The 13,018-nt window shown below is 40.2% G+C and overlaps 2 protein-coding genes across 2 annotated transcripts; one reads left to right on the plus strand and one right to left on the minus strand.

The window, feature by feature from the left end:
* Nucleotides 1-8,537: 8,537 nt before the first annotated feature.
* On the plus strand, nucleotides 8,538-9,488 carry LOC6650051. The gene has a single exon (XM_002073585.1). It carries the CDS (start codon nucleotides 8,538-8,540, stop codon nucleotides 9,486-9,488), a length of 951 nt encoding a protein of 316 aa, XP_002073621.1.
* Nucleotides 9,489-9,685: 197 nt separating this feature from the next.
* On the minus strand, nucleotides 9,686-12,336 carry LOC6650052. The gene is made up of 5 exons (XM_002073586.2): nucleotides 11,853-12,336; nucleotides 11,197-11,798; nucleotides 10,411-10,666; nucleotides 10,040-10,191; nucleotides 9,686-9,958 (listed from the first exon to the last, which is right to left on the minus strand). The coding sequence occupies exons 1-5, from the start codon at nucleotides 12,334-12,336 to the stop codon at nucleotides 9,686-9,688; spliced, it is 1,767 nt and encodes a 588-aa protein (XP_002073622.2).
* Between the last annotated feature and the right edge of the window lie 682 nt (nucleotides 12,337-13,018).

Consider the following 13,018-nt stretch of genomic DNA (forward strand, 5'->3'; position numbering starts at 1 on the left):
ATGCGAATAATGATGATATGCATCTATTGGGGCCATTGACTTTGTCTTTACTCCTAGTGGAATTGGCAAATTACTGATGCCAGAACGTGTCTATCTCTCACTCTCTTTCTCTATCACTCTGCATATGGGAGTGTCTATAGCATAGAAGCAGGCAAAAGGAATGGAAAGCTGCTGCATTATTGTGGTTACTCTGCGGGAGCCACATACTTTTCATTCGAAAAGCAAAAACAAAAAGGAAAATAACAAGGGAAATTTTCTGGATTCTTGGATAAAACTTTCGCCTAACTCACCCATTTGAACAGTTTATGTGGCAGTAGGGATATGAACCAACCGCTTGAGGAACCTCGACTCATTTTAAGCTAATCAAGTGGCAAATTTATTGCCCAGCGGCAACATTTATCTATGGCCATTAAGCCAGGGTATACTTGCTACTCCCAGCATCGCACTTTGAATGTCGGCACATTGTGAGAAATGCTTTTTCTTTTTTTAATTTTATCTTGGGTTTTGTGTTTTTTTTTTGCTACTTTCTGGGCCACTAATTTTGATTTTGACATGGATGTCGATTTCGGTTGCAGCCGCGTTTTTCACGCCACTTTCACTGACCCACGATGGGCCCAATGGCTAGGGCCAGGGTCTTTGATTTGCATGGACAGTTTAAGTACGAATTACTATAAGTGCTTCTTGTTGCCAACAGCTTCCGGTTTTTGGTCATGTCTATTTTATTTTATGAGTACCGACTAAAGAAAATAAAGTGCTAACTAATGTTATTCACATTACTTGGGCTCATTCTCTTTTTCATTTATTGGCTTTTAATGCGAATTCAACGATGGAGTTTTGTGGTTTTTTGTCAATAGACTGATAATAGAGCAAAATTAGGAATCTTTAATTTACGTAGATCAAACTTCTAAAAGTGTGAAATTATATTTAGAAGTAAACTTGGTATTGGAATTTTTGACAAAGGGTATTTTTTAATTTCAATGGTATTTAAGTCGTTTAGTTTGAATTTGTTCCACTTTCATTTGATTGTTTTATTTTTCTGAAATAACGAGCAATGGGCCATATAAAAAAATAGATGTCATAAAAGATATTGCCTTGTGAATGGGAATTACAGCTCTATGAAAATTAATTGTATACATTTTTAAGATTGATATTCCGTAGATAATTCTATTTACTTGTACCTATCAATTGTTTCTTCCTTCATCCATTATGTGTCAGAGCCAAATTGGCATTTGAACAAGCAATATTATTAGCCTTTTCATCATTGTTTGTGAATGGCTAATACCCCACCTGGTGCGCATTGGCACGGACATCGAGTAAGCCTGAGTAAGCTTTTCTTCTGTTTTCACACTCCCTTCATGACTTCATGTCATGACTTGCTGTCTTGTCATTGCGGGTGCAGCTGGAAGTAATATAAACTGAAAACATCCGCATCGGTAGCCGCCAACACTTCGTTCCAACATGTAGCATTAATGCATTTCAGTGTGCTTGTACATACACAGATGTATCCATATCAAACGCCCATATGTATCTCAGAGGCTGCTGCTCGAATGCATGTGAAACAATTTCAATTGTCTGCATTCACCTGGGCGTCAGTTCGTATTTCCCTGTGGATGCCGATGCGCTTACCGTGGGCAAGGCCAAACAAACTGAAGTTGCTGCATTGTCGCTCCTCTATAGGAGATCAACAGCGGGCGGCGTGAAGTCGGCCATGGCACTCATCATCCATCGTATCGTGGTCACGTCATTGTTAACTCTCGTGGCTCTGGGCCTTGCACTTTTCTCTCTTTCCAAGCCCAAAAAGAAAATTTTTCACAATTTTACTGTTTCACTTTGCGGTTGAAGTCGTCGGCATGAAAGGCAACAATGAGCAATAAGAAAAACATTTACTTTGCGGCACCGTCGACAAAATTAAAACAAGAATTGCGTTTTAATAAACAACAACAACAACAACAATATCATCATGTTGTCGCTGCGGTTTTTATATGTGTGTGAAATTACTCATTTTAGTGGCAGAAGCAGCGGAGAAAGTAAAAACGAAATGTTTTGTTCTAAATTCTACCACACCGTGGCAGGTGGAGAAAAACAGAGACTAAGTGGAAGGCCATATACCTTTGACGGGTTAAAGTTGTGGCCAATTAACTTTCGGTTTTCTGCTTAGAACCTCAACTTGATCATTTCTTTGAATTAAACTTTCTATTTCATGCGGGCGTGTCCATTCCTAAGCATTTTCTTGCAATAAAAATTGCAATTTCCACAGGGTCAGCCACGCACCCTTGAAAGCAAAAGAAAGTAAAAATTTAATATTTTCCACATTTTTTTTATGCTTGTTGACGCTTTGTTGTTGTTTTTATAGCTTTTTATTGCTGATGCCACATTGGCATTTATCAAAGTTGGCCGCAAAAAAGCGTGTGAGCACAAATCTCACGCTAATTAGCTTTTATATGGGATCAACTGACAGTGGCGATAAGCTGTCGACTTAAAGCGGACAACCCAAACATGCGGTGGGGTAGTGGCAGCTCATCCCCATCCGGTCTGTGGCACTCGACAACGACGACCAAGACGGCCATCACAAGCCAATTTTTCCATTTTCCCATTTTTTATTTAATCTGCAGACAATTTATTTAAACGTTTCTTTTTTTTTTCTTCAAGAAAACTCACTTATGTTTTTCACAGCTTTCCACCTGCTGCATGGCTCGTGACAAAATATAACTCGACATGGTTAGTATTTGATAAAAATTTCAACCGACTTTGTATAAAGATTTCAACTTGTTTTCAATTATTTAATGACCTCTTGTATTTTGATTAAATTAGATTAATGCCTGTTTCTTTTATCAAGGAAAAAGTATACTGGAATTGTGTCATTTGGTAGGAAATATATTGTTGGCTGATTTAATTTAATTAAATTTTAATCTCTAATAAACAGTTTTTAGAAAGGTTTAGCCCTCTGCACTTAAAACTCTGATTGGACAGTCCTGCTCTAATGAATTGATTTTGAAGGTAACGCAAAAAGTTATTTCCCTTAGTAATAGTAATAATAAAATTGGTTTAATAAAAAAACGCGAGATTTTACTTCTGAGAATCAATTGGCATTATCCAAGCTTTTTATGCCCATGAAATGTTTTGAAAACATTGCGAATAATTTTCTTAGTTTTTGGGTTAAAGTCGTTAAAGTTAAATAGATGAGGTGTGCGAACTGCTTTCGGACAATAAATCATAAAACTTATGGTTTTGTGGTGTTCAATGACTGATGCACACATACTCCATTTGGCTTTTCTCCTCGATGGAGCTGTAAAAGCGCATTTTCTCATTTGATTTTATATGTGTATGTACTGTATATTTTTTCATTTAACCGCTAATATTTATGATGTGCGGCTTTTCGCTTTCTACGGCGCCTCTGAACCCCCAGACAATAGGCGCATGATGACCTGCCCCCAAACCACTGCCCCCTACCATTTGGCCAGACGTCGCTGACCATTGACCAGTCGCCTTGCACACATGTGCGTGTCTTGTAATTAAATTCTCATGTGTCGCCAATTACAACGCGAAAGTGCGTAATGGTCGAGTACGCAACCTCAATGGTTTGGGGGCTGTCCATTTAATGAAAGTAATCAAATCTTTAAGAATAAAATCACACAAATCACGCATTGTGGCTTCAAATCCCAAGTATCTGTCAAATGATTTGGGTTGGGTTGAGTTGAGTCTTTGCAAAGAAAACAAACAAGAAAAAGAAAAATTCATCGTCTCTGCCTATTGGCAGTTGGCTAAAAGTTATCTGAAAGATATCTTGATCTCACTTGGCATATTTACATGCACCAAAATGTGCAATGAACTCTGCAATATTGTGGTAGAAACAAAAAAAAAGTTTCGTCTGTCTAACCATTTCCACTTGGCCATGGTAAAGGTTGCCTTGGCCTCTTCCTTGGCGGACATTTTCACTGTTGCAGATGCTTTCACTTTTTCGGTCGTTGTCACGTTTGCCAGTGTTTCAATTTATCATCAGTGGGCAGGCAGCCGACTGCCTCCTCCTAGTGCATTGAACTCTAGACAAAACCCCCAAAAAACAAAAAAACCAAAAATAAATAAATATTTGCAAAAACGTAAAAAATAATAGGGAACTTGACGGGTATGCATTGCCTTTATTCGTTTTGCTATACATATGTCTTGTGCTTGTTAATTTCAATAACTTTTATCTCAAGATGGGCAGGCATATTAACAAGTTGTTAATTAAACGCCTTTAGAATGAATAGACAGATTAGTGGTTTCGCTTGGGCTTATAGAGGTGCATTGTTTCCCATGCTCTTATTGATTTTCCATATATCTTGAGTTAATTAATTTCTACTCCAATATGTCTTATCTCAAGATGGACAGGCATCAGAGGAACTTGTTAATTAGATGACTTTAGAATGAATAGAATTGCATTACATTGTCAACAGATTAGTGGTTTGGTTTGAGATTGGTCATATTGTTCTATTATTTGCCATAATGTGTAATCAATGGATCTCTTTCAAATTACGCTGCTGGGTATCACAATGTTTAGGGCCGAAAAAGGTATCACAAGTCGACGTGTCGGCGCCAAGGGTTAGGTTTTAGTCATTTATCAGCAACAGCCCAGCGACCTCAACTCGTAGATAGCAAAAACCTTTATCCTCACCCTTTCAGAATTGCAAATTCAAATTGTAATTTATTTGCAAAGATTCGTCAAGTGAGGATTTTCTGGCCAGGGATTTAATAGCTGCCCAAGGCAGATGTTGGCTGGGAAAATACTCATTCATAATAATTGCGACAATCCCAAAAACCAACTACCACAAGCAGCTTGCTTGCTGCTAGCCGAAAATGAAAAAAAACACAAGAGGAAAATGTAGCAAATATCGTTATTATGAGCACGGTGAAATGAAATTTTGTCTATCTCTCTGACAGCATGACATCGTATTTGTGTGTATGTAGTGTATGTATGTGAATGTGCGCAATGAGAAAAGTCTCTGGGCCTGGAGTGACAATGCCTGGGCATTAAATTCAGTTGAGATGCGGTGCAAAAATTCACTTGACTCAAGTTTTGGTTTTGACTTTGACTTGGTCTTCACTTTCTTCAAGGCAATGTCAAAGTTGCCATCGTCGCCGGCGGTTGCTGTTGGCTGTTGCCATTGCCTGGCATGTTGATTGATGAGCATACGCAGACAATCATAGACAAAGAGTTTTCCAGGCAACAGGCTGATGTTTGGCCATCATGATTGACATTTAACATTGAACTTTACATTGCCTATGTGAGATATATACAAACACACACACATTTAGATGGCGATTTAAATTTCACCACAAAAATGTATGATATAGCAATATTTCCATATACTTATCTATGCATATAAATTTTTCCTTTTATTTCATATTATTATTTTTTTGTTTTTGGTGAAATTTAAAACGTATTCTTAAGGCACATTGCCATAATTGACTGTTATGCACGAAATTGAATTATGTTGCGATTTATTTATATTTATAAAAAAATAAAGAAAAATAATACAAAATATGCTATAACAACAACAGCATCAAAACGTCTATGACAAAGACGCCCCTTGGGGCAATCAGACACCAGCAGGGGGTGCCACAAATAATTTTTGACAACAAACAAATACAGAGCAACAAAATTTTTGCCAAGTTAAAATAAATAAAATAACAAATGGTGGAATGTGGCGCGAGTTCCTTAAAGGCAACCAGCCGAGGGCAAATTGAAATTGAAATTTGTTGTATAAATTTTATTTTTTTCACCCGAAAGAGATTTGTAATGGGATGTTGGATTTTATTTTTTTGGGGATTTTTACATGAAATTGAGTTGACTTGCGCAAAAGAGGAAAAACAAACAAATGCATAATTTAGAAAAATGCTTAAGACAAGTCCCAAATGGTGGTAAGCATACAATAAATTCGTCAAGATGAACGGCCAACTTCAGTCAGTCAGTCAGTCAGTTAGTCAGTCATTTTCTTTTAGCCAGGTAGTCACGGTATGGTGTCTGGCTTTCCATACTCCATACCAAATACCCATTGTGGTGATGGTGTAGTTCATCATCGGTTGTTTTGGGGGTCAGAGAGAAACGTAATTGGCCTGAAGCGTTTAATTTCGATTCGAAGTGGGTGGAAAGCAGGGGTTAGCTGAAGAAAACTCAACCTGTGCGCGGGCACCCGCATTGGGTCGTCTAGTAGTTATTGTTGTTGTTGTTGTTGTTGTTGCTGTTGGCGGAGGGACCTACAGTTGTCAACAGTCAAAGTGAAAGTGAAAAAATTTGCTAACCCAAAAACGAAAAAAATAGAGTTTTTTCCTTTTCGGTTTTCTTGTTTTATGCAATTGTCTACCGCAATGACTACCGCTGCTGCCGAACAACGAGCAAATGATCAAGCGAAAATATTCCCAAGCCTGTGCACAACCTACACGAACAGCGTATTCTGCCTCATTGAGTTGAAAAGCCCCGAAAAGAAAAGAAAAGAAAAAACAAGAAGAAAAACAAAGGCTGAATAATTCGCCTGCGCGCTGGGTAAAAGTTTTCATGTGCTTGGTGATCTTGTCAGGTTCGTTGCTTAAGTCTTTCGTTTCATCGATCCGCAGATCGTTTGGGGTCGACTGCCAAAGCATTTTGTTTTTATTTGCCTTGTGTTAACACAAATGCCAATTATTGCAAATTGGTTGCCGCTGCCGCCCATTAGATGATGGCCTGGCTCAAAAGCACAACATTGCGTGTGAGCTAAACGTGCATTATCATAAATTATCGCTGCTAGATTATGCTACAGCAAGTGTTCGACTATCCCATTTAACCATAATTATCCATCCACCCATCTTTTTCTATGTGTGGTTTACCTTTACGTGTCTCAAATATATCCATAAATAGAACAAGGCAATGCACGCTGTAAAATTTCATGCAAATTTTTGTTTTTGTGTTTTTTTTGTGCACTTTCCCGCTAGAAAATACATAAATTGTAGATACGGTGTACTCATCTTTTACACCTTTTCGTGTTATCCCATATCCATGGCATGCTGGGGCAAGATAAAGCTTGTAAATCCCATCATTAGTTTCACCGCCAGCCATGCTTTTGTTATTAATATTTCATAAATGAAAAGCGCCAAACATTAATTATGCATGCTTCGCGCCAAGCTGCTGCTGCTACACTGAACGAAAAGAGTTGGCTATGAAACTGTGTTATTCGCTCATTTTCATGTGCTGTCCGAAAGTATGCTTTAATATTTATGAAACCAGTTGGATGATGAACGTGGTTGAAAACGCTGAATATCATTTCCGGCCAAAGAGAATTAATCACATTTACCTTAATTAATCTACATTATTCAATTCAATCACACACAAACACACAAAAGAGGTCACTTGAGGTGCATAAATCAAACATAATTACTACTTCAGTTTGAAAAGGAGAGTTCATTGAACTAATGTCACCTCAATGTCCTTAAATGATATTTATTGACCTGTAGTTAATGAATAATAATGACTTTTTGGAAAGTAATTAACAAGGTAAAGTCATTAAATAAACCGTCGATGGCACTTTAGAAGAGAGATGCAAAAAGCCAAACAAAAAGCAAAGTTTTTTTGGCACTTAAACTGTAAAAACATTATTTTCAATAGACTAATGTTAAAAGAGTATTCATGGAATGCACAAATAATTCACATTTTAAAATTGATAAAAAGCAATTGGGCAAAAAATTTCATACTTTTTCAATTTTCATTCGTAACGAAAGTATTCGAGGCAATTAAAATGTTATAGAGAAATTCAAGTGATTATAATTATAGGTTTAATATAAAAAACAAATTGTTTGCCATTGTCAAATTAAGCCAATGAAAATTTGTCGTAAAAAAGAAAAGAATTATTTTTATTTGATTTTTTCTTTTGTATAAAATTTCACCAACTTGGCATTTAATTTCATTTTCTATCTTTGCGTGCTCATATTAAAGCCACAAAATAATTCGCATAAGATTAAAATAAGTGAGAAATAAAGAAGCTGCTATCTTGAGTTTTAAGCTCTCGCCAAGATTTCGCAGTTTGCCGAATGAAAGTGGGTGTCGAGTTTCGATGTAGCTGCCGCTGGTAGAAAATATCATTAAGCCAGCCTGGAGCCATAGAGTTGTTTGGAAAAAATTGAAATAATTGCAAAGATTTACTAATTACGGCAATAAGCAAAGAAATTGGCTAGGCTCTGGCTGGCTGGCTGGGTGGCTGGCGGCCTATGCTGGCAATTGCACTAAATCTGCAACGAAGCTTTGCGTCGAGTTGAGATGTGGTTGTAGCTGGAGCTGCACTTATCATGCATATTACGCTCTAAATAGCCACCAGGTTTAACTTCACTAGCTTCATCCTCAGCTGGATGCAACGGCTGCCTGGCTAATTGTGGCGAGCTAAAGTGTATAAATTTGTTAGCCAAACGGGCGCACAAGATCAGTTGGCCAAGTGAGTTTGCAGTTAGATCAACGCCTAGTGAGAGCGAAAGAAAGTGCAGTGCGACGGAAGAGGATTAGAGAACAAAAGGATAGCTTAAAGGATATACGCAAAATGGTCACGCGTCTGGGTTTACCCGTGGCCCTGCTTCTGGTTGCAATTTATGCCCATCGTCCGAGCTGGGCGCTTGAACTTAACTCCAATTTCACTGGCGGCAGCGGAGAGAGCGGTCTCTTGAGAACAGTGCGTCACATTTATGGCCAGTGTGCGGACAGTGATGATATTTTCTGGTGCTGCAAGCTACAAGGGGCACGTCTGTTGGGCCGCGCTCTCAAAGTGCAGCAACTCAGCATTGTGGATGGTGTTAGTCTGGTGAGACGTGAAAATGCCGCCCAGGATTCACGTACCGGACGCTCCAGCATATCGGAGAGTCAATTGAATAATCGTGATTTGGAGCACATGTCTAGTAAGAGTCTCGATGCCTTGTTGCTGGAACGTTTCCTTGGATTTGTGCACAGTCATCAGCTTCAGGTTAATCTTCCACGGCTGCTCATCTACGGCGAGCGTAATAGTCAGAACTGGTTGCAGTCCCTAATGGGCTATTTTCTGCCCAGTGAATTGGCGGCAAACGGTGCAGGAGATGGACGCAAAAAGAAAGATGACAAAAAGTATCTGGGACCCTTCATTGCGGCTGTGCTGCTAAAAACAGCCATTTTAAAGATGGCCTATCATTCGATTGCCATTGTGGCGGGCAAGGCTCTGATTGTGGGCAAAATTGCTCTTATCATTAGCGCCATCATTGGCCTCAAGAAGCTTGTTAGCCACGATGGCGGCGAAAAGACCACCTACGAAATTGTTAAGCATCCGCAAGTGCAGCAGAGTCACACCTATTCGTCCAGCCATCAGGGAGAGTATGACAGTGGTGGCGGTGGCCATGATGGCGGTTCCTATCATCGCAGCATAGACGACGAAATGATGATGCAGGATAAGGCCTATCAGGCATGGATGCCACAATCTGGTGGTGTAGCTGCCGCCGGTTTAACTTCCGCCAAAATATCGCGATAAGCCCATGGACACATCATGGGCTAGGCAATGGAAAACCAAAGATCAAATATTTTGCTTAGCTTCAATCTAACTGCAATTGTATTTACACTTCTTGGCTAACCGCCGACATTATCAAGGATAGTCGTCCAGGACAGCCCTCCAGTTTAAGTTTAGTTATCATAGTTATTATAAATAAAACACACAAAATACATCAAAAGCTAGAGAAAACCATGAGTTGTTGCTGTTGTAGTTTGCGGGCGCTGTAGTTGTGCGAATTGGCGACGATCCAAGGGTTCGGCCTCATAGGCATAGTATGCCTGATCGTGATCCAGATCATGGGATGGCTCTTCGATTTGTTCGATTTGTTGGGCAGAACTGTGACCATGTGTGGGCATGCTACGATGCCAGCCGCTCTCATGGCTATGTCCGCCCGCTATGATGACGTGATCGGAGCTACCACTGTGACCAGTCGTGCCCTTTTTTAGACTACCCTGGAAAGAGATGCGTAGGGCCAATGACTTGATCTAACCTATCGATGGGTGCCAAAATCATTTCAATTTGGCTTTACTCACCAGCAGCGATATGACGAGGGCTATTTTGGCCATGATGAAGGCGGATCCAGCTATCAGTATCACCTTGCCAAGGAACATTTGTGCGAGTGTGGCCATCATGATCATGCCGCCCATCATGGCCATGTGCTTATCTTTGTCCTTCTTCTTGCGACCTGTTTTTTTGGAACAGTTTTTACTTTTCTTTTTATTCTTGTCTTTTTTCTTCTTCTTTTTATCTTTATCTTTCTTTTTCTTCTTTTTCTTTTTCTTCTTCTTTTTCTTCTTTTTCTTATCTTTATCTTTATCTGTATCGGTGTCGGTTGCATGCACAAAACTACCCAATCCTGCTATAATTCTATCGACTTTATCATCTATGATGAAAGCGTTCGTACCTTGATCTAGACCCAGTTCACTGCCAAAGTCATCAATGGCATTGGAAATGCTCAATTGCCTGGGCATTTGTAGACGCAATGCTCGTCCCTGGAACAATTGCAGCAATTTACCAGCCAGTCCTGTTTCACTGCGAGCTCGACTCTCGCTGTCATTACCATTTGCCAGAGCCTCAAAACTCAGATAGTCATTAACCTGCCATGTGCTATTGTCGCGCGCTGCGGCATCCAACAGGCGTTCACTCTCGAATCCCAAACACTTCCACACCTCTAAGCCACCCAGACAGTGGGCAATAAGTCTGCCCAGACTGTGGGGACTCCATTTGGAGGCGGTGGTAGCAGAAGGACTGGAAGTACTATACACCAAGGCATTGCTACCCAGCACGGCGCACTGTAAGAACAACATACGACGCCACATATTCTCCGGGGGAATACACACAGGCAAACACACGCAACGAACTATAAACTTCAAATAAATCCCAGACACTTTTTCAGCTCAGTATTTATAAGGGCTATCCCAAAATGGGGGAACTTGCATTTGATTTTGGGCTAATAATTAACATGTTTGTCAAAGCGCGACACTCTCAAGCGCTCTTGATAGGAATCAAATAAGAAAACTTTGTCTATTTTTCGGTCTATCTGCGGTCCGCTGAACTTGGAGTTCAGCCACAAAAAGTTTTGCATAAGTAAACTTTCAGTTTTTGGAAAGCGCTCAAAACGTTTGCCAAACTTTGACTAATTATAACTTAAGTAGAACTATTTTTTAATTTTAAACTAAAGTGATCGGACATCCACAACTTGCCAGCCATTCATTCCGCTGGGTAAACTGCTGCTGGGGCTCTGGAAATTTCGCATCAGACTCTCTGCAGAGCCAGCAGTGTCCTCCACTTCAGCGAGTAATTTATTTGTTTGTCTGCGTTGATTTTCATAATCATAGAAGCGATCTTCAAAAGGACGCTTGGTAGACATGGGAGAAGGCTGCGATGCCTCTCGTGGTTGATCAAATCGAACTTTACGCTCACTGCGTTTATATGGTGGAGTAGGCTCATGAACGTCGTACTGATGATGCAGCTCATCGCCATGACCATAGACTGTAGTTTTGCCCGGAAAATGACCAAAAGGTCGATGTCCACCAAATGCCCCGCCAAAGTTGCCACCGCTGAAACTGCCAAAGCTGCCGCCACCACCAAAGCCACCGCCGCCAAATCCTGCCGATCCCAGGATTCCACCAAGACCCAAAAAGCTACTGACATAGACAGCCATTTTGACCAGGAAAAGGGATTTCTTGAGCAGCAAACATATTCCAGCAAACAGCAGTGGCACCAAGGCAACCAAATTGAACTTTAAGCCCAACAGAAATGGTAACATATATTGTTTAGCCAGTAGACGACCTACAAGTATGGGAAGTTACATTTCGAGAACGTAAACATGGATAATAGTCATACCTGCCGTGGGATCCTCGAAACCAAATTGTCGCTCATCCTGGGCCCCTGCATCTGCTAGCACGAATTCAGCCACACTATTGGCATCGGCAGTGGGTCCTATTTTAAACATTAAACCAGGATAAAGTCCATCCATATGCCATTCCAGGCTACGTTGACCCATCACCGCACCGGCATTCTCCAATATGCCACGGAAATCGACCGGATCTGTGTCTAGCACATTTGCCAACGACCTGCCAGCTGCCATTTCACTTCTCACAGCCACAAAATCATCAACAAAACTCACATTCTCGCGCTCATCGAAGCGTTGTATGAAACTTAAAGCAGACCGCCCAAGGCACTCACTGAATTTTGGACGTTGAGCTCCCCGTACGCATTGTTTAAAATGTTTTAGCTCCTCCGAGCTCACTTGGTATAGATCCGAGCCTGTAATGGCTTTTATATTCACAAATGCCAGGAACAACAATGCGGTATTTAGCGGCGACATGATTCAGTTTAACTAAGCACGTTGGCCGGGTGACCATCTAGTTATATAGAGCTCTGGCCGAGAGACTGTCTTGTTATATAACAACAAACTCAATTTTCGCTCAAAATGTAACATTCATTCAGATTGTCATTCACATTTCGCACATGAAAAGCGACCAGTTGGGTCGACGCCATGGCCCAATAACGGAAATTGTAGTACATCAACGCCAAAGCGATTCAAGCCTCCCGCTCTTCTGGCATTTGGACGCAATGTAACGAACTGAAGACCCCGCCATGGTCATGGTCAGTGCACACGTCTCATAACCCGGCACTTGGTCTCTGAATTTTGGCCAATATTTCGCACATTTCTACCTCTATCTCTTTTACTCTCTCTTTCTTGAATATTATGTAATGGCTTATTGTTATTCCTCAGAAATTATGAAATGGACGGTACTCAGTCTGAGCTTGGACCTCCACAAATTACAATTGCTAATGCCAGTCTATTTAAATAAACGGCAAACGTTTATAAGCATTACCAGAAATGTTCCATCGTTTACACACTGTAAACTGGGAAATTGCTGCATTAAAGTACAAAAACAAGTGAAACAAACAAAACAAAACACAAAATAGTTGTTAATCTTTAATACTTAAAGTTTGGTATACTTTTTAAGAAATATTTAAAGTTATTTGCTTACGCTTTTAGT

The sequence above is a fragment of the Drosophila willistoni genome, chromosome 3R (assembly GCF_018902025.1).
Source record: "Drosophila willistoni isolate 14030-0811.24 chromosome 3R, UCI_dwil_1.1, whole genome shotgun sequence".
In the NCBI taxonomy this organism is placed as follows: domain Eukaryota; kingdom Metazoa; phylum Arthropoda; class Insecta; order Diptera; family Drosophilidae; genus Drosophila; species Drosophila willistoni.